The 20,291-nt window shown below is 46.1% G+C and overlaps 1 protein-coding gene across 2 annotated transcripts in view; it reads left to right on the forward strand.

Moving 5' to 3' along the window:
* The window catches only part of ZNF638 (zinc finger protein 638), an 846,814-nt gene that overhangs the window by 261,399 nt on the left and 565,124 nt on the right, over window positions 1-20,291 (forward strand). For both annotated transcript variants that reach the window (XM_069632287.1, XM_069632288.1), the window contains one exon: window positions 4,961-4,998. In XM_069632287.1, coding sequence (XP_069488388.1) covers window positions 4,961-4,998 — 38 coding nt within the window. The remainder of the gene's footprint in view (window positions 1-4,960; window positions 4,999-20,291) is intronic.

The raw sequence follows: 20,291 nt of genomic DNA on the forward strand, positions 1-20,291 counted from the left end.
CTCCACTGTGGTCATTATGAAGTGTTCTTTCTTAAATTATTTATATAAGGGTAACCTGCATTCTGTTGCTTTTTGTCTAGTTGAGGGTTGATTTTAATCTTACACACAGGCCTGATACTTGGGGTCTGTTTTGGGATGGCACTTCTACAGTGTAACACAGCTTTCTAACCACAGGTATCACTACCTCTACGGTTAGCCTGCTGTGTTAAGCTGTCACGGGTGGAAAGGTTTATTTCAATCCCAGCAACGGGCCCTCACGGTCGTAAGGATTTTTAAGGGATGTCACACTCCAGACCAGGACTCTATATACTGGCCAACGATGCAGCACAATCAAAACACTTAAAAATTCATGAATTTGGATTCCGCTTTGAGAAGGCAGCCAACCCGTCTCACTCCACTTCCCCACCCTCCCACCCCCCGACCCACCCCCAACCCTCTGAACGTACACCCTGTCGCAGTGGACCATGATCGAGGTTGGTGTGTAATGATAGAATATTTATTTTTAATTATGAATATAAATCACACATTCAATATAGGCCAGCAGTCACCAAGTGGTGGTGATTACACAGTAAAATGATAGAATACACCTAGTTTAACCTTCTAGTATAAGATATACAATACACAAATGAATGAAAGCAAAATTACTTTGAGTAGTGCATTTAAATGGCACCACGGTTAACCATTCCCCCTGCAACACACCCCTCAAACTCCTGTTAACCAAATTTTGTGAGGGTGGAGTAGCAAGGAGTTGGGTATACTAGGTAATGAGAATCTGACCTACCACCCCTGAATAGGAGGCAAAAATCCGATGGAACTCCCTTTTGAAAAATTTGCGAAATGGCACTGAGTAACTAAATGGTTATTTTACATGTGCGGTTGAATGAATAAGGCAATGTGTATGGTTGTATTAAAGAAGCAAGAAAACTCGCAAGTTACAAAGCAATGTGCTGAACGGGCATACAGTATAGAAAATAGACTATGGAAGGAAGCACAGTGCAGAAAGAATTGCAAATGGCGAAGTTGCAGTGAAGTTTAACAGGTTTAAAATGGCAAAACGTGTTGGCAATTGAGCTTACGGGACAAAATTGGAATGCGGTTTTAATGCTGAGATACAAAGGCACATGCGGGTATGATATGAAAGTGGAAGGGTGATTCTGGATGGATGACAGTATGGTATTCTTACAGGGAAAGGCACAGGGTAAATTGGTTTTAAAAGAAAAATTACTGAGACTATATTTTAATGGCTAGAAAAGAGGAACGCTGTCCGCGACACAGGTTAATTTGCAATTTTAATCCCTTCACACTGTCTTTATATAGGAATTAATTTATTCCAAATAGTACTTCTATAGAGGAATGAAATGATTTGGAAAGAATGGCTAAATACATATGGAAATTAACAGATTTTCCTAAGGACAGGATACACAGAGGATTCTGACAATTTAAGAATTTTTTTTATCGGATTTCTTTGGAATTGGACATAATACCAGGTAACAAAGCAAGGGATGCAGTTTTTGGTTACTGGGGAAGGGAAATACAAAGCCTTGAATGGGGTAGTTTGGACAGCCAGCTGAGTCTTTGGCCAGTAGATCAGGGGTCTGGTCACTGCTGCAACAGCTGGGCTCTCCTGTGAGGACACAGCGAGGCAACCAGGGTCTAGTCGCTTGGGCAGCGGGGTGTTTCTGCTGGGCAAAGCAGGTAGCTGGGCAAAGCAGGATAATCCCACAAGGGTTCAGCAGCCTTCTCCCATCTTTGCCTGAATTATTGGGATTTTAGTAGGGTTTAATTTTGGATTAGAGGTTCAGCCTGGGTAAAAGGTTCTGGGGGGGAATCTATCGGCTAACCCTGGCCTTGCACTGGAATCTTGCAGGGTGAATGTGGAATGCCTGGACCTATGTATTTTTACATCTTGGGTTTTTGCATGTCCTTACCGCCCCCACCCCAACTTCCTCCAGAAAGGCTGCATGCCACCATAGGATTTTTACGATGTGGGCAGAACGAAGCTAGATCTACCTCTTAAGAATCGGATAGGTCAGCCTGTGGATGTCTCTCCCTCTGTCCGATTGGACAGAAGAGCGTGACTCAATTTTAGTGTTTTTTACAATGTGCTTTGTTCTACCAAAGTTACTTTTGCCAAAATTGGTTATGGAGCGAAACACTTATATTTACAAATGTCATCAGGAAAATTAGATGGGCAGATTCCATATTTCACAAGTGTGTGTGATATTATTTAGTCATTCTGGCAATCTTTCAGCATTTCCATGGAAAGTATCTCACCTACAATTTTACAAATGTCTACATACACAAAGGGTTCATTATCACTGGGCATAGCATTACATTGCCAAAGTGCCACAAACGCTTTCCCCAGAAATGACAATTTCTTGGCGTTTGAGTCCACCACATGTCGGAATAACCTACAATGTCTTATTTAAACTGTCATAATTTCACTGTTTCTTTAGGCTAATGAAATAAATACTTTAATATGAAAGTCCTTTAGATCAAATGGATGGTCCTTAAGATTTCCCCAGTCATCCTACCCCCACTGTCAGCTCTGGGCAGCAGGGCTACCATAGCAACCTTTCATTCTGGCAGATGCAGCTGAAGAGGTCACCAGGAATTCACATTTGCCCGTGACAAGGTCAGTTCCCTTGAGCCATTGTTCATGGCTGACGAAATGCCAGGAAGTCTGACTAGGTCGCCATATCCCACACCTTGGCCCCTTTCATGTGCCCAGGAGGCGGGTCCACTTGGGGAAGGTAATTCTGTTCCAGGAAGTCTTTTTGGGAGTACATATTTATATTTTAGAGCAAACCCCCATCTGCCATCACGTTTCTGTGCAAGCATAGGGCATCAATTTAACATTTCACTTTCAAAAGGCATTTTCTTGCTTGGCAAAAGCACAATTTTACACATGGGTCATTTTTATTGAATGTCACTTTACAAATGCGTTTTTTTCCTTGTTTCTTTATTCTGAACACTTCCATAGCCCTAGTCATTTTCTAATACACAGGAATCTGTTCAACACAACAAGGGTTCTTTGAAACTGACATAAGCAAAGGGAGAGAGAGAGAGCTTCTTGTGAAGTTTGTTATTTTGTGCAAAGGAAAGCGCTTGCCGTATGGCTTGGAGTGAATTTCTCAATTTTCCTTGACACATAATGCCTTTCAGCGAGGACTGCCTGCCTTTGCTTGTGTACAACCTGAATATGGATGAACCTAGATGTCTTACTGGAACCAAACTGTAATGTTGAAAAAAATGGAAATGGCATCAGTGCGCAGTAATTTTAAACACAATATTTTCTTCATCATTGGGAAGTTTTAAGCTGGCAGCATAGCAGTGCTGCTGCCTTTTGTATTTTCTTTGGTGCACATGATAAACTCTTGCAGTCATTCTCGGGGTGTTCTAGGTTCCATCTCACCCCATATGTGCTAGGTAGAGACAGTGCAGCCGTTATTTTTGTAACTGCTGAAAATGCAGTTTGGTGATGTAGGGGAAGTTCTGCTGGGCTGGTAAATTTACCTCACAGGATAAGGGGCAAACAAAACAAACATGTGGCACGGCCATGTTTGGACACTAGCCACTGTAGGTAGCCAAACGAGTTAAGGCGAAAGTAAAATGCACCAAAAAATATCAAGTAACGGCTGCCACCAGCTTTCCCCTTGGGCGCCCCTAGAGGAGCCAACAATCCTGAGTTAGTCTAGGGTAAAACAAAATGTGTACCCCATTATACTACTTTGTAATATGCATTGAAACATTTACCAAAAGTGATTCCATGACTTGACAGCTAGGACATCAGTTTCCCCATGACAAATGGTCAAAAGCCAGTACATTGAAGCTGAAGGCTTCACTGCACTGTAAAAAGAGCAAGTCAGATTGGGGGGTCCAAAAAATGGAGGGTATTGTAAAGAGATGTTTCCTAGCAACCGCTGCAAGTCGCTCCGCCGAGAATTAAAAACGCGCCAACAAGCCAGAACCAAGATCTTTTTATAGGGTGTACGTGAGCTATCGCTAGATCCATCCAAGTTCCCCTACTCCTGATGCCATGACTGAGAAATCTGTGACCAGGTCTTTTGTCTCAAAGCTTGAACCGGCCTGCAGGAATTCCTTCACTTGAAGGTACTGTCCATCGCCTGGTAAACCTACCTGGCACTTGCTTGATCCTTAGACTCTGGGGGATGCAGATAGCTTGTATCTAGAACCCCTTCAGGTCTCCAAGTTGCATTGGGTTGGGCAACCCATTGTTCTCTAGGAGTAAATCTGCCTGCCCTGTTAAATTGGTCCTTGGAGCCATCCTTCAGGGGGTCATCCGCTTGTGAAACTAACCGTTACTTACCTGCAACTGTAAGGGTTCCTACTACTCAACACTGTATTTTGCTTTTCTGCCTTAACTCTGGTCTCGTGTGGCCCCTCTGAACATGGAGTGATTCGTATCAGATAGTTTGGATTTCTAAGACAGGTTGGATCCAAAACTATAAGTTTGGAACAGTTTGAAATATGTTCCAGATGTATTTATGTAATGTTACCCTAAAAGCAATTCTGTGCCTATTAACCTGTGCTAAGAATATTTCGAGTGCTTACTGTGAATTATTTTCTTAACTTCGAAGTAGAACAGTGTGCATGCCTTGGTGTATATAAATTACTTCTTAAAGTGTTTCCTTGGACCAAGGTGTGAGGAGTTCTGTGTACCTACTACAGTCCATCCTTTAGACTAAAGCTGGCTGCTTGTCCATTGCTACCAAACCTTTGAGCAGTTCAGGCTAAACTTAGGAAATGTAACCCTGTTCACTTAAGGTGGGTTTCTGAAGTTCTGCCACAGGTAGTATTTGAGTAAAATACCCTTACCATGTCCTTGTACAAAGTATAGGGGCTGATATTTTAATAATTCCATATCCACTATTGTGCATTTTCTTTTAATGTATTGCTTAAAGCATCAGTTTTTCATGATTCTGTTCTCTTTTGACAGGAGAGACGAGGGGTACCAGAAGTTGCACAGAAAAAAGAGTAAGCCGACTTTACAATCATTTAATATTGTTGAAATCATTTGCTTTTCTTTGTCATATTTAAAATGTTTTAGCCTGTTAAGGGGGTTGGAGTTGGTGGGGGAGATCTGAAACGCTATGATCCGAGAAGCCGACTTAGTGTTTTGCAAGGTGTTGGGTTTTCAGAACCACCCCAGTGAAGATTTTGTGAGGCCAACCTATTCTGTGAATGCATGTTAGTTTTTTTCCCCCCAAAGTTACAACCTGGGTTTGAACTGGAAAACCCGAAGCTACGATTAACAAGGTTTCTTAAAACCATTTGAGCAAAGCCACACACTTCAGTAGCAATGACCAATCGGTAAGCCTGTACTAAGGAGGAAGAGTAGTCCTATTTTTTGTTGTATTTTTTAGTTTATTTTTTTGGATGGTTAAATTAACCTTTCTAAACAATTTACACACATGATACTAAAATTCCAGAACAGAAAGACAAAAAATAAAAATTCGTCAAAAGTTTTGAAAAGGGATAACACCCAAAGAAAAGAACGAAATAATTTTACAGTCTCAATACAAAACTTAATAATTAAAAACATGCACTTTACTTTTTATCTGTTGCAAATGGTAGAGAATCATGATTTCAGAATTCACCAGGCGGCACACAGGCATACTGTAAGTGCTTCTTGCTTGTCAAAGTGATTATTCTGTAGATAATAATGAACTTAAAAATTGCATAGTAGCTATGCTTAATGAAATTCTAGTTGCAAATATTTCATGCCATAATTCATCATTTGGACGGACAAGGTAACTTGTTTGTCTTTTTTTACGGAATAAAGCTTCCCTTTGTGTTAAAGCAACACATTCAGATGTTTTAAGGTCTCTTCCCTTCCGTTTGACTTTACAAAAGCGACAAGACGAGAGATCAGGATGAACTCAGCCCCTTCTTAGTAAGATCTGATTGGTGGGCCATAAATTCATACAAAATCTTAGAATTTGACCCCTAAAATAATGTAAGGGGCATTTCAGTAAATCGGCGGTCTGCTGGTATTTTTTATGGCCAAAGGTTAATCTGTCAAAGTCCCTTAGTAATAGACATTTGTGTTGGATAGTCCCAATCCAGTTGGTATAGTTGATTTTTGCATTTGGATGGATTTTTGAGCAATAGGTCCAGTGAGATGAGATGTTGGTTTCATGCAAATCAGAGAAAGCACAATTTCTCCATTTCAGCAGAAAAGTATGTGGAGATGGCAGTAAATAATTGGCCAACACTGTTAATATATTGTTCGCAGTTAGGCCCAGTAAACATTTGTGAAAAAGGCAGCATCTCTTCCATGATACTTGGATGTTGATTGATAAAGTACCCAGTTCAAACCGCAATAAAGCATTTGGCGTTGAGTTGGGTAGTTTACCTTTTTCCAGAACTAGGCCTAAACTCTATCCCAGTGAATTTGTTTGTGGGGTAGCCAGGTCTCAGCTCCATAGGTAATGATGAGGATTACCTTTTTGTTGAAAAAATGTTATAACATGAGAGCACGCAAATTTACCAAATTTTGCTTGGAGAACCTTGGCCTGGGAAATTAGAGTAGAAAGTTTTGCAGATAGGCTGATTTTATGAGGAATATCTGCTGATTTTATGAGGAATATCTGCTACAGAATTACTAAATGTAACTCCAAGATATTTATAGTCATTGACTACTGTAAGTTTTTGATTCTGAAGAGACCAGTCAAAATATGTTGAGTGACCCCTTTTACTAGTTCCACAATTTGCGTTTTCTCCAGATTGAGCATTACATTATTCTTAATCACAAATCTTTCCAGTTGATTCTGTAAAGTCTGGAGTCCACTTGTGAGAGCAGCACCAGATCGGCATATAAAAGCCATGCAATCTGGTTACCCAGCTTCGGAGCATCACTGATTACGTTCATGAACTCTACTCCCATGTAAAGGATAAATAAGTTGAACAGAGTTGAGGCTAATATTCAGCCTTGTTTAAGGCCATGTTTGATATTAATTGTATCAGCCCACTCATGTTCAGCTTTACCTGCATCGTTGTGTTCGAATGAAGACTATTAAGCGATACAAGTGATTGAGGGCATTCAAAACATATTCGTTTATTGATCAGAAGTTGACGATCCAGAGTCAAACACGACCTGAAAGTCCACAAAGGCCAAGTACAAAGGTTGGTTCTTTGTGGCATAAGGTTATTTGATGGCATTTAAGATGGTAATATTAATGGAAGTTCAAAGGCCCACAACAAATCCTGTTTGAAAGGGGTCTCTTCGGTTCTCTCCTGAGGCCCAATTATTTAGGTCTTAAAATGATGCAGCTGTACATTTTTACCGGGAGCATCGAGAAGCGCGATGGGTCGATAACTAGCTGGATTTGTTTGGTCTACTTTCTTATAAATTGGCACAACTAGATCTTGACACCAAGAGATTGGAATACAGTGTTTTAGTTGGATAGAAACAAATGGTGTAAAGGATGCTTTCCCACAATTCAGGGTGTTTCAAAACAAAATTGGAAAGGCCATCCAGACCCGGAGCTCTGGACAAACTGGCCTTTTATGTAATAAAGAACATCCTCTCGCTCAAAGTTTAATTGAACTGAAAAATCAGTCAAATTAGACGGTGCGAAAACAGCTAGATTCAGGGAGTGTATGAAGATTAGTAGTGGTCAACCCATCTTTTTTCGGAGACACCATTAATTTGTAAAGATAAGTTATGTTGATTAGTTTCCAAATGTGATGTATTTTTGCCCTGAATTGTGTGCAGTCATAGCTCACCTTCTCTTTGGAACATATGAGCCTTATGTCCTCGTATCCAATTTTCATAGAAAGTTTTCAACTTTCGCAAAGGGCTCACGATAGTGTGCTGGTAAGAGCATTGCTTGTCTCTTCTGTTTGCGAAAGAGCGACTTCATAAATCTAACGGATTGGTCAAAGGCATGAGTGGGACGATCTGTTGGAGGCTTGAGCTTTGTCTGCAACAGTGGAAGCAAATGTATTTTATCACAGTATTCTGGAGAATTAAACCCCTGCTCTAAAAGCAGATGAGAATCCTTCACTAGGTATTTGTTAAATGCCTCCAAGAGAAATTATTCCAGCATAATCTATTTTGCTGGGCTTTTATGACCAGAGATCCTAGCTGACGTGGCAAGGGCTGTGGCTTAGCTTGGGCGTGGAGAAACAATTCTGCGGTGAACATCAGGTGATCACTAAGAGAAGAAGGGATAATGGAGAAATCCGTGATCTGACTGAACAGTGCTCTAAGACATATACATAATCAATTGTGGCATTATGGATACCTCTTGTCCACGTATGGGATGGGAATGTCTGTTTTAATGGCCCTGTTCAGCAAAATCAGATCCCATGAATCTATAAAGTGAGCCCACAAGATGGTTTGTTCAGAATGCAAATTCTTAGTCACAATTAGATGACTGTTCAAATCTCCTGCTAGAATAACATGCAATATATCAGATGCAAGGCCGACGCACTCCATACTGGTAAGATCCTTGACAAAAATGGGGGCTGAAATCGCAGTGGGATTCCAATAAAGATTTGACTGCAAATTTAATGGAATGTAGGAGCATTACAGTGCATTGCATGAATGAGTTCAGAGGTGGAAATACTTCTAAGCTGGTTATGACAGTTTTATTGGAAATTTGTTTTGTATTTGTTTTGTATTTTATTTGTATAGCGCAACCAGGCCCGAGGGCAACCATCGTAAATCTTCAAATAGTAATTACAAGAATGGCAGAGTTACAGTTAAGGTTACAATCAGTCATTTGCATAAACAAGAGCAGTAAAGTACAAGAGCAGTGCAGATTTAATCAGGCATACAGAAAGTCGTGGTGTTCAAATGTTCAAGAAGACAATTGGTGGCTAGCCATAGCTTTGCGTTTGAATAGGTTCAGTGAAGGTAGATTTCTAATGGTAAGTGGCATAGTGTTCCAAAGTTTGGCAGCCAGGACTGGGAAGCTAACACCTCCGGCTGTTGGAATCTTGTATTTGGGGATCATGAGGCATTGAGTTTGGGCAGATCTAAGTGACCGAGATGGAATGTATGGAGTGAATCGCGAGGCTAGGTAGATTGGGGGTTGGAGGGGGGCCTGGTTGTTTACACATTTGTAAGTAAGGGCCAGCGATTTCAATGATATCCTATGGGCGACTGAGAGCCAGTGAAGGTTCTTCCTAGTTTCATAGATGTGTGCTGATCTAGGGATGTTGAGGGCTGCTCCGATGGCGCTGTTTTGTTTGGTCTGGAGTTTAAGGTTGCACTGGTTGGTGCCTTGGTACAGTGTGTTGCAATAGTCCAGTTTGGACATAACCAATGTCCTGGCAAGGGTAATGCAATTCTGAGTAGAGAGGAATGGGCAGCAGGCTGTGATCAATTTGCATGTGTAAGCCGAGGCAGCAACGACTGCGTTAGTTTGCCAATATAGGGAGAGTGTGGAATCAAGGTAGATTCCTAGTGTTTTGGTATCTTTGGATACCTTGATGGAATTACCATCGATATTGAAAGAGCTGAATGATGGTGACATAAACTAAGCCTCCTTCACCAATCAGGAACACCAGAAGGTAAGTAGTTTACATGTAGGTTTTATTCTCTTAGTTAGTAGAGAAAGCACTGGGACATCATCTGGTCCAGTGTCTTAGGTCTAACTGCCATCAGTAGAACGTTGCAATCAAACCTACACCAACATTCCACCTAGAGTCCCAGTGACATCCCCACACCAACATTCCACCTAGAATGTCAGTGACATCACCGCCCTTCACCACAACACTAATAACCATAATCAATCCCACACAGATTATGACATATGTCCTTCTCTTCAACCAATACAACACACCTAGCAATAACCCATCCCACACAGATTATGACATATGTCCCTCTCTAAACCAACCCAATACTAATAGCCATAATCGGGCCCAGAACAGGTCATGATATATGTCTCCCTCCCTTGGACTGACACATCACAACCCCATGACATCACACACCATGAGGATAGATGAACACCGCCAATAAATGTTCCGAACTAAATGGCTCATAACATCTCCGAACAGCTCCCAGCTGTGCCCTTGTACCACACCACACTTCTAACCCATAATCTGTAAATTTTGACAACACACAGCTGGAACCCAAAAATAAAACTTATGACCAAACATCATCTGGCTGCCCCTTAACCTAGAAACAGGCTCTGGCAGCCCCTTGAATGACCAGACAGCACCTAACTGCCCTTACCCAAAACATAGATATCATCTAAAAACCCCTTAGTACCGCCATAACAACACTAACTATTCCTAACCAGGCCCTATACAGCACCTAAATAAACATTAAATCAACAGCACCTCGCTGCCCAGCCGACAACCAACAGCACCTGACTGTCCCTAAAAACAACCAAACAGCACCACACTGCCTGATGGACAGCACCTCACTGCCCCCTCTACACCCAGGCAGCACCTCAGTCCCTTAAAACACCAGGCTGCACCTCAATAACCTAAAGCCAACACAACACCTCGCTACCCCACCTACCAGCATGTGGACAGCACCTCACTGCCCCTAAAACAACCAAACAGCACCACACTGCCCCCTCTACACCCAGGCAGCACCTTACTGCACCTAAAACAACCAGCAACCAGACAGCACCTCACTGTCCGCAGAAATGACCCAGACAGCACCTCACTGTCCCAAACACACCAACTGCACCCCACAGTCCCTTAAAACACCAGGCTGCACCTCAATAACCTAAAGCCAACACAACACCTCGCTACCCCACCTACCAGCATGTGGACAGCACCTCACTGCCCCTAAAACAACCAAACAGCACCTGACTGCCCCTAAAACACCAAACAGCGCCTAACGGCCTAATGGACAGCACCTCACTGTCCCCAAAAATGACCCAGACAGCACCTCACTGCCCCAAAACAACCAGACTGCACCGCCCAGTCCCGAACGACATCAGACAGCTCCCAACTGCCCCTACAAACGACCAGACAGCACCTGACTGTCCCTAACACACCAGAACACAACCAGACCGCACCTCACGGTCCCAACAAACACCACCTCAGTGCCCTAAAACCCCCAAAACACACCAGGAACCAACCAGACAGCACCTCACTGCCCCCAAGGTGACCTAGGTAACACCTGACTGCCCACTAGACAGCACCTCACTGCCCCCCAAAAATAGCCAGACAGCACGCCCCTGCCGCACAAGAGCGACAGCCCTCACTGCCCGCTAGACAGCACCACACTGCCCCCAAAATTGACACGGACAGCACCTCACTGCCCGCTAAACAGCACCCCACTGTCCCCAAAAACAACCGAACTCACTACCCCTACAAAGACCAGACGGCACCTCACTGTCCTTGACAGCACCTAACTCCCTTTTAAATAACCAGGCAGCCCCTCACTACCACTTTAAATACCCAGGCAGTACCTCACTACCCCTTAAAAACCCTGAGTGGCACCTCACTACCACTTTAAATTCATTCCAGGCAGCACATCACTGCCCCTAAACACCAGCATCATCCACACATAACCAAGGGATATGCCCCTACAACCAACCCAAAAGACGTAATGGCACCAAAATTCTTGTCCCGTAGTGGCACCAAAGTGTCCATGAATTGCACACACAAACGCAAATCCTGTGTACCATAATCCCAGCATGTGCAAGAAGTGAAAGCACGTCACTGCCCCTAAAGGTACTGGCATCATCCACATATAACCAAGGGTAATGCCCCTACAAACACAACAAACAAAAACAGCAGGACAACATGTAAAACCCACAGTAAGTAGTAACCAGATCAAGTCCATGGCGCTTAAAACCCTGCGCCAACCCCAACATGTCCCTGAAATGCAAAACTCTAAATGCAAATCCTTGGCGCTAAAGTCCCTGCGCCAATCCCAAAATATCATATAATGCAAGAAAATAATTGCAAAAGTTATTGACCTGGCGACAAAAAAAAAAAAATCCCTGCACCCATCCAGCATACCCATGAAGTGCAGGAAAAATAAAAGCAAAAATTGACATGGCGCAAAAATTTCTGTGCCAACCCCACACCCCCATGTCCACTTCCACCCACCTGGAAGAAAAACATTGTACACATTACAAACTTTGCCAATGAACTCCACCCACAAGTCCATAGATAAAAGCCCATGGAAAATGTCCTAAACAGCAGGCCACGACATAAACACAACAGCAGTACATTAGATCACAGGCCTTACACTGCTAACATCAACCCAGAACCCAAACCACATTGTACTAAACCCAGAGGCCACCACAAAAACACAAACGGCATAAGCATTAAAACCGGCCTCCCCAATCACATAACTCTACTCAGTGACTTGTCAGATCCTTCATCACGTCACTTGTCCCCACTGATCCGGATCCAGCGCTCTCTTCCTTGCCATCCTTCTTGACAAATCACCTGCTAATGGCATGTTCCGACCCCCAACACACTTTGTAGACGCCCAGAATTTCGGTACCGGCCACCGCACTTGCCATCATCTCCAAGAGTAAACTGCTTATCGCAGATGTATCCTCCGCGCTCTCCCAAGATGAAAAGATTTCCATCCTGCAGTCCAATACACACGACACACTGGCTCTGTTCCTGCCAACGGCCGCGCACAGCTGCTCCCCCTGGTGGACGCAGGGGCACACGACGCTTTCCCAAGCTGGAATGGTTTCCAGCTTGTAGTCCAATCCACAGAACACATTGGCTCTCTTCCTGCCAACGGCCGCGCACAGCAGCTCCCCCTGGTGGACGCAGGGGCACACTCCTAGGAAGAACCAATTGCCGTTCCTGCCAACGGTCACGCACAAAAACCAAAATCCAGCCACGACCCTACTGCCTTACCGGCCCGGCGGAATACCAGTCCAAAGGGAAACTCCTCCCAGTCTGCTCTCCAGTCCTTAGGCTGTTAAGGAGTCACGGCAGCCCCCTCCAAACTTCCATCAAACTCTGGACCGACCCACCAAAGTACACCGTGGGTGCGCAGCTCCAGGCAATGGGCCACATCGGCCCCAGCGGCACCTGGACTCTGGACCTTCCAAGGACTGGGCAACCACAGACCCCCCAACGGTACACACAACCGCGTCCCCAGCAGTTGTTCCTCCGCTCCTGGCACGGCTAAACTGGGCCACCTACACTCTTCAAAGCCCCAGCCTGGACTTTGAAACCTGGGCCACAGCACCGCCCAGCCCGCCAGACACCTCCGCTTCAATTGGACTTCGACCTGAACCTCTACTGCACCACCCGGCATGCAGCTTGTTCCAGTTTGATGGATGTCTCTCAGGAAGGCAGCGCTTCTCACCAGCTGCCCCTTCCCGGCAGCACCAGAACCATCCTCGTCGCCAGTGACATAAACTAAGCCTCCTTCACCAATCAGGAACACCAGAAGGTAAGTAGTTTACATGTAGGTTTTATTCTCTTAGTAAGTAGAGAAAGCACTGGGACATCCATCTGGTCCAGTATCTTAGGTCTAACTGCCATCAGTAGAACGTTGCAATCAAACCTACACCAACATTCCACCTAGAGTCCCAGTGACATCACCACCCTTCACCACAACACTAATAACCATAATCAATCCCACACAGATTATGACAGATGGGTTCAGCTTATTGAGTCTCTGTTTACCCGAGATGAAGAGCTCAGTCTTGTCATTGAGACAGAGCTCATGTTAGGCCACCCAAGCTTGGATGACTTAGTAAATGTGATTCAGAGCTTTAGAGTCTGCAATGTAGTCACCGGTGATGGGAATGAGTATCTGTGTGTCATTGGTGTAGGTGACGCTCAGGTAGTCGAGCACATCAGAGGTTTGGTGAATACATTGTAAGAGTGGGGGGATACACAGGACCCTTGAGGTACTCCAAAAGGGACTGGCGTAGGGTCTGCTGAGGAAGTGGGTGAAAATACTGTCTATTGTCTGACCTAATCCAATTAGTGGCATTGTCGGAGAAGTGGGCCGCAGATATCAGATGACAAAGGATTTGGTGATTGACCAAATCGATAGCTGCAGATGGGTCCAGTAGGAGTAAAAGGGCCAATGAGCCGTTGTCTTTTAGGTCATCAATTTGGGTTTTGAGGTCTAAGAGAGCTGTTTCTGTCCCGTGCTTAAAACCAGATTGTCTAGTACCGAGCAGATTTGTTTCCAGATGATTCTGAATCTGTTTGCTGCTCGGTCTAATATTTTTAGAAGGAATGGGACCGTAGTGATGGGTCTGTAGTTAGTTGGTATCTCAGGATCTAGAGTAGTTTTTTTTTTAGAAGAGGGATGACCCAGGCGACCTTCAGATTATTAGGGACCATTCCAGATTGAAGCGAGGAATAAGGTGGTTATGAAGGGAGCAAGGTCATGTGCCGATTCCTTGATGGGTGCAGGACAGGAATCATCTTCGCAGTTGGAGGGTTTTAGTTGCAGATTTTTTTCAACCTCGGGGATGGTGAGCGGCACAAAGCTGAATGGAGTGTGGGAGAAGGAGGTGGCCGTTTTGGGCGTCGTGGGTTTAGTTGGGGTAGAAGTGAGAAGGGTGTTTTGTTTGGCATTGGTTTTGGATTGCAGGGTGATTATTTTGGTGAGAAGTGCATTTTGTATGTTGTTGCACCACGTACTGTCTTTACTGCAGGTATCGGGGACGGGTGAATGGGAATCTTAATTCTTTGATAATTTTAATAGCTCCTTCGTGTTAGAATCAGCTCGTGATATACGCTGATTGTAGGTCTTTTTTTTGGCTTGTAAGATGGCTTCCTTGTAATTGAGGGAGGTGATGAGGTCTTTGTTGGCCTCACAAGGAAGACTTTTTCCAGAGTGCTTCAGCCTTATGTTTTTCTTTGCGCAGAACTCTAAGTTGCGGGGTGAACCATGTTCAGATGGGCTTGTTGGTTGGCTTTCCATAATTTGAAGGAGTCTACTAAGACGGTGGGGTCATTGTGCTGAGTGCAGTTGTTCAGAATGGGACGGATGAGAGGGAGTAGTTTGTCCCTGGTAATGTCCTTTTTTGTTCCTGGTGTGAATAGCGGGGGCTATTGTAGGTTTGGGATGAGGGTTGGTGGCTGGTAAGTGAAAGATAATGTGTTGGCCAGACCAAGCACGGGCGGAGTTGGAACTTACCGATGTATTGCAGTTGAGATCTGTAATCCAGTCAAGCGTTCTGCCCTTGTTGTGGGTGGGTTCAAGAATGCATTGCTGGAAGCCTAGGTTGTTGAAGGTAGTAGCGACCTCAGTGGCCATAGGATCCTAGGTCGGATAGGTCAAGGTTAAGGTCACCTAGTAGTAACACTTTAGAGTTAGGCTTGGTTTCGTCAGTCAGGATGGAAGTAATATCTGTAAATAATCCAAGTGGTCCTGGTGGTCTGTAGATGAGGTGTAATGTTGCTGTGTTGGTCGGCGAGGGGGTTAGTTTCACCGATAGATTTGGCAGAGCTAAATTGGGTGTTGGGAATAGTTATCATAGTGATATTGTCTCTATGTATAAATGCGACGACTCCTCCTTTGGAGGAGTTGGACTGACGGTCCTTTCTGTTGATGGAGTAGCCATTAGGGAGGGCAGGAAGTGAGCCAGAGGCTGCATGTAGCCATGTTTCAGTGATGGCTATAGTCAAGGTTTTGGACTGTGATGAGGTCAATGATATCGAGTGCGTGGGCCGTGAGGGATCTGGCATTGATGAGGGCTCCCTTGAGTTCTTTAATGGGGGGGGTGGAGGGAAAGGTAGAGGGGAGGTTGGGTATCTTCTGTGTAGTAAGCTGTGCTGGCGGTGTGGCTGCGCTGGGTGCATGGTGCACATGGCAGTCTAGATCTAAGTGGCATTCCTAGATTGGAGTGTGCATGGTTGATTAGGTGTGGATTTTGTAGCGAAATGTTGAAGCCACAAAGCTGGGTCGTTGAGGTATTGATTGGTAAGGAGGTCGGTGCTGTGGAGCATGGTGAGGGAGTATGTATCATGGTACTAGTGGTGAGTCTTGGCAGTGCTAATAGAGAGGATGCAGTGGGTAGAAGTTAGGTACCCTAGAATGACAAGGTAGGTAAAGTAGAGGCTGGCAGAAGGCCACAGCCACATGTCGTGACCTGGGAGTACTAACAGTAGGTATGGTATAGAGCTGATGCTCATTGGCAAGGGTGAGCTTTTCAGGAATGGCTGGTTAGACAGTTCAGTGGTGGTGCAGTTAGTGCATGGGCACAACTCTTGAGCATGGTGAGCAAATACCGTTGCTAGTGGTGGCCAAGTAGCAATCAAATTACTCCAAAGGCATTACTCAAATATGGCCGACGAGTACATGTGCAGAATAGTATGCAATTGGTGCCGGGCGCAGCTCCAACCATCACCATTGCCAGCTCAGGTGTCAAGCAGAGGGGCGGGCGGGTTATTGACGTGCAAGTCTTGCCGCAAAGTGGTTAACCAGATTATATGAAGGCACAAGACCGAACATTTGCGAGTGCCGTAGGGTAAGCAGGTGACCAACGGGAGTGCAGATATGGTGCACCATGTTGGAAGTGTAGCTTCTACAACTGGTGTGTAGAAGTGTCATTAGTGAAAGTTAGCTCTGTAAATAAGTTGTAAAGGAATGTCTTGGGGAGGTAGTCCAGGCACGGATACATGGTGAATAGGGACGTGCTGGGCTACCTAATCGGAAGAATATATGCTGCAAAAGTCTTACCGGAATTGTGGCGTAGAGGAACCCCTGATAGTCTGTGAACTGGACAGCTCCTGCCCCGAGGGTCTTCACCAAGATGGTGGTGGTTGTGGTGGCAGTGCATCTCGGGAATTCACGTCTACCCTTACCTGGACGATTGGTTGATCAGGGCGCGCTCTCCCGAGCAAGTCCTGGATAATCTGTACGTCACCTGCCACTCCCTTCACAAGCTGGGCTTCTCCCTCAACTTAAAGAAGTCTCATGTGTCACCTACCCAGCAGCTCCAGTACATCGGGGCAGTGCTAGACACATCCCTGGGGCAGTGTTCGCCTCCCCAGGTGAGGGCTCACCACGTTTTGCAGATGGACAAATTCCAACATGCCCAGAGTCTCCCAACGTTAGAGTTCTTATTGCTCGGCCTCATGGCATCCTGCATTCTACTGGTGCCAGAGGCCAGGCTGTGGATGTGATCTCTGCAGTGGGCACTCAAGATGCAGTGGTCACAGCTCTCCGGCAGGATGTCGGACCTGTTCAGATTCTGCCCTCAGTCGCCCAGGTCCTTCCGTGGTGGGCCGTCGAAGGAAATCTGTTCAAAGGCGCTCCGTTTCACCAACCATGGCCGGAGGTGACAATCGTGACGGACGCGTCCCCTCACTGGTTGGGTAGCTCGTGGCAACGATCTGACAGTCAGCAGTCGTTGGTCACAGTCGGAGTCCAGACTCCACATCAATCTGTTAGAGCTGCAGGCAGTCAGGCAAGCCCCGAATGCTTTTCCGCTGTCTTTACGGGGGGAAGAATGTCCTGATTATGACGGACAATACTGTGGCCATGCACAACCTCAACAAAGAGGGGTGGGGGAGGGCAGTGTCACTCCCACTGTGCAGGGAGGTGATGCAGCTCTGGTTCTGGGCCATCCATGAGGAAATTTCGATCTCAGCAGTTCATCTGGCCGGAGACAAATGCGGCGGCGGAAGCTCTGAGCAGGCAGAGCATGGTCTTGCACGAATGGGAGCTGGCTCAGGAAGTTCTTTTGGAGATCTTCGCCCTTTGGGACACCCCACAAGTGGATCTCTTCGCCACCAGTGTCAACCGGAAGTGCGAAAGATTCTGCTCGCAGGAATTTCCTACAAGAGGAGCCTTAGGGGACGTGTTCGTAGTGGAGTGGTCCTTCCCACTGTTGTACACGTTCCCTCCAGTCCCCGTCATTCCACAGGTTTTGCGTAGGTACGGTTCCCGGATTATCCTCATTGCTCCAGCATGGGCCAGGAGAGCGTGGTACCCGGACCTTCTAGACATGTCCATCTGCCCTACACGACTTCCCTACCGAGACAATCTGCTCTCACAGGAGGGGGGGAGGGGGTCGAGTTCTCCATCCAGAGGTCAAGTCTCAGCCTTCATGCTTGGTATCTGAAAGGCTGAGATGTAAGGATTGGGACCTCCCTGAAGACGTGATGGAGGTGTTGCTTTTGGCCAGAAGGCCTGCAACGAAATCTCTGTACTGTACTTTGTGGTTTGCACATGCTTTTTCGTATCAGGCCAGTATGTCATCTGCGCTTTTTAGGCCTTGTACTACCTGCGGCCTAAAGATGTTTGAAGGGGATGGTCATATGGATTCTCTGTCTATATTCTCTTCATTTGGCGGATGTTGGTGAGACGCCAAGGGTTTTCGCAGAAGACTTTGACGGGCTGCAACCGCCGGGTCATCTGTTAGCTGAACGAGGACACTTACCTGGTTTTGGAGCGGAGTTGCCGTCTGAGATGGGGAGAGGTAGCAAGTCCTCTATGTCCCGGTCACATCACTCGAAAGGGGTGAGTGGCTCCTCGCTGCCCAAGTCTGATCAGCCAGACAAGTCAAAGGTGCCTGGTGTAAGGCCGGAGAAGTCAAATGCGTCAGACAGAGGACCAGCAAAGCTGAGGGAGTCTTCCTCTTCTAAGCACTCTTCGTCTAAAGACCAACATTGCAGTGCACCTGGCGGTGTCGGGTTTTAAGAAAATCAATAATGGGGTTGAGCTCCTGTGGCAGGTTTGGCTGAAATGCATGGTTTTTCGCCCGGAAGTCCAACATAGTCGTGAATAGGCCCTGTGAGGGTGAACACTTGTTCGTGGCAAAGATCGATGAGGCCCTGAAGGAGGACACTGACGGCGAAATCTTAAGCGTCCTTTTTGTTCATTTTAGGCCTTTCGTGGAGCATCTGGTAATGCCCGGTTTGCCGCCTCCCAAGATGGAGGTTATGGACGCTCTGGCTATTTGTCTCGTTTAAATGCGCTCCTTCCAGTCTCAAAAGAGCAGAGACTTTCAAGCACAGCGTAAGAAGTGTGCACACACCCCTGGCTGCTAAAGGAAGGCAGTTGAATCTCAACAATGACTGCCATATGGGCAATCTGCTGGGGGAGGGGCAGGGTGGCAAACAACATTGAGTCGCAATTTATCGCCTCAGAACTCAAGGTGTTGGATACAGTACATCTCGGCCACTCAGTTTCGGATTACTCCAATCCCCATTCTGCCAGTGTATGTGGTTCAACGGCATCTACCGGTCTTGCGGCTGGAGGGGCTCCTCATGCTGGCTAAAGGGGCGTACTCCCGGTACTCCGTCGTAAAATTGCAAGTGGAGGCTTATTCTAGATCTTCGGCAGGCTAAACGAGAATCTGCAACTCATGAAATTCAAGATGTTCACACTTCAGGATGTCATCCGCTCTGTGCAACTGGGAGAGTTCCTGGCCTCGTTCGATCTGCAAGACTCCTACTTTCACATCCCGATGAGGCAAAAACACTGCAAGTTCCTGCGTTTTGTGGTCTGGGAAGATCATTACCATTTTAGTGTCCTCCCGTTTGGCCTGAAGTCGTCTCCCAGGACATTCACAAAGTGCCTGGCTCCAGTGGCTGCATTCCTCCGCAGGGAAGGTCATAATGTGTACCCCTACCTTGACGATTGGTTGGTAACTGGGCTGTCGCCGGAACCGACATTGAGTCTCATGGCGACCATGGACCTGTTGCAACCGCTTGGATTCGCAGTCGACTTCGAAAAATCTTATCTGACGCTGTCCAGGGATATGGTGTTTCTGGGTGCTCAGTTTCTTACCCAGGAAAATCTTGTGAAACCTTCCAGCAAGAGTGGTGAAGTTGCGGTCCAAGGCGGGCGAGTGGGGCCATGGTACAGTGGTCTCAGTCCGAAGTTACATGTTGCTGTTGGGAGCCATGGCATCATGCATTCCGCTCGTTCCAAATTGCCGCCTGTTCATGAGACCAGTACAGGAATTCCTCGCGGACAGGTGGTCGTTGCCTGAGGGCTGGTGGAAGCCCTTTGGTGGTGGACTTGCACAGACCATCTCGAACGGGGCATGCCCTGGCTGGAACCAGAGTTTCAGTTCACGATCGTGGCAGAAGCTTCCCAGGTGGGTTGGGAGCGGGGGGCGCACCTCGACAAGTCACAGGTACAGATTCTATGGTCTCAGGAGGAGACTGGGTTGCATATCAATGTGCTAGAGTTGAGAGCGGTGTTTCTACATCGCATTCACAGAACTGTCGTGCAGGTGTTGACTGACCATACCAACACAATGTTCTATTTGAGGAAGCTGGGCGGCATGCATTCCCAGATTCTGTGAAGGGAGGCTCTGGTCTGCATTGGTCCCTGGCTCAGGGATCCATATTGTAGCTTTCCATTTGCCAGGCATTCAGAATGTTCAGGCCGA

Source organism: Ambystoma mexicanum, chromosome 6q, assembly GCF_040938575.1.
Source record: "Ambystoma mexicanum isolate Mex_15411 chromosome 6q, UKY_AmexF1_1, whole genome shotgun sequence".
Taxonomy (NCBI): Eukaryota; Metazoa; Chordata; class Amphibia; order Caudata; family Ambystomatidae; genus Ambystoma; species Ambystoma mexicanum.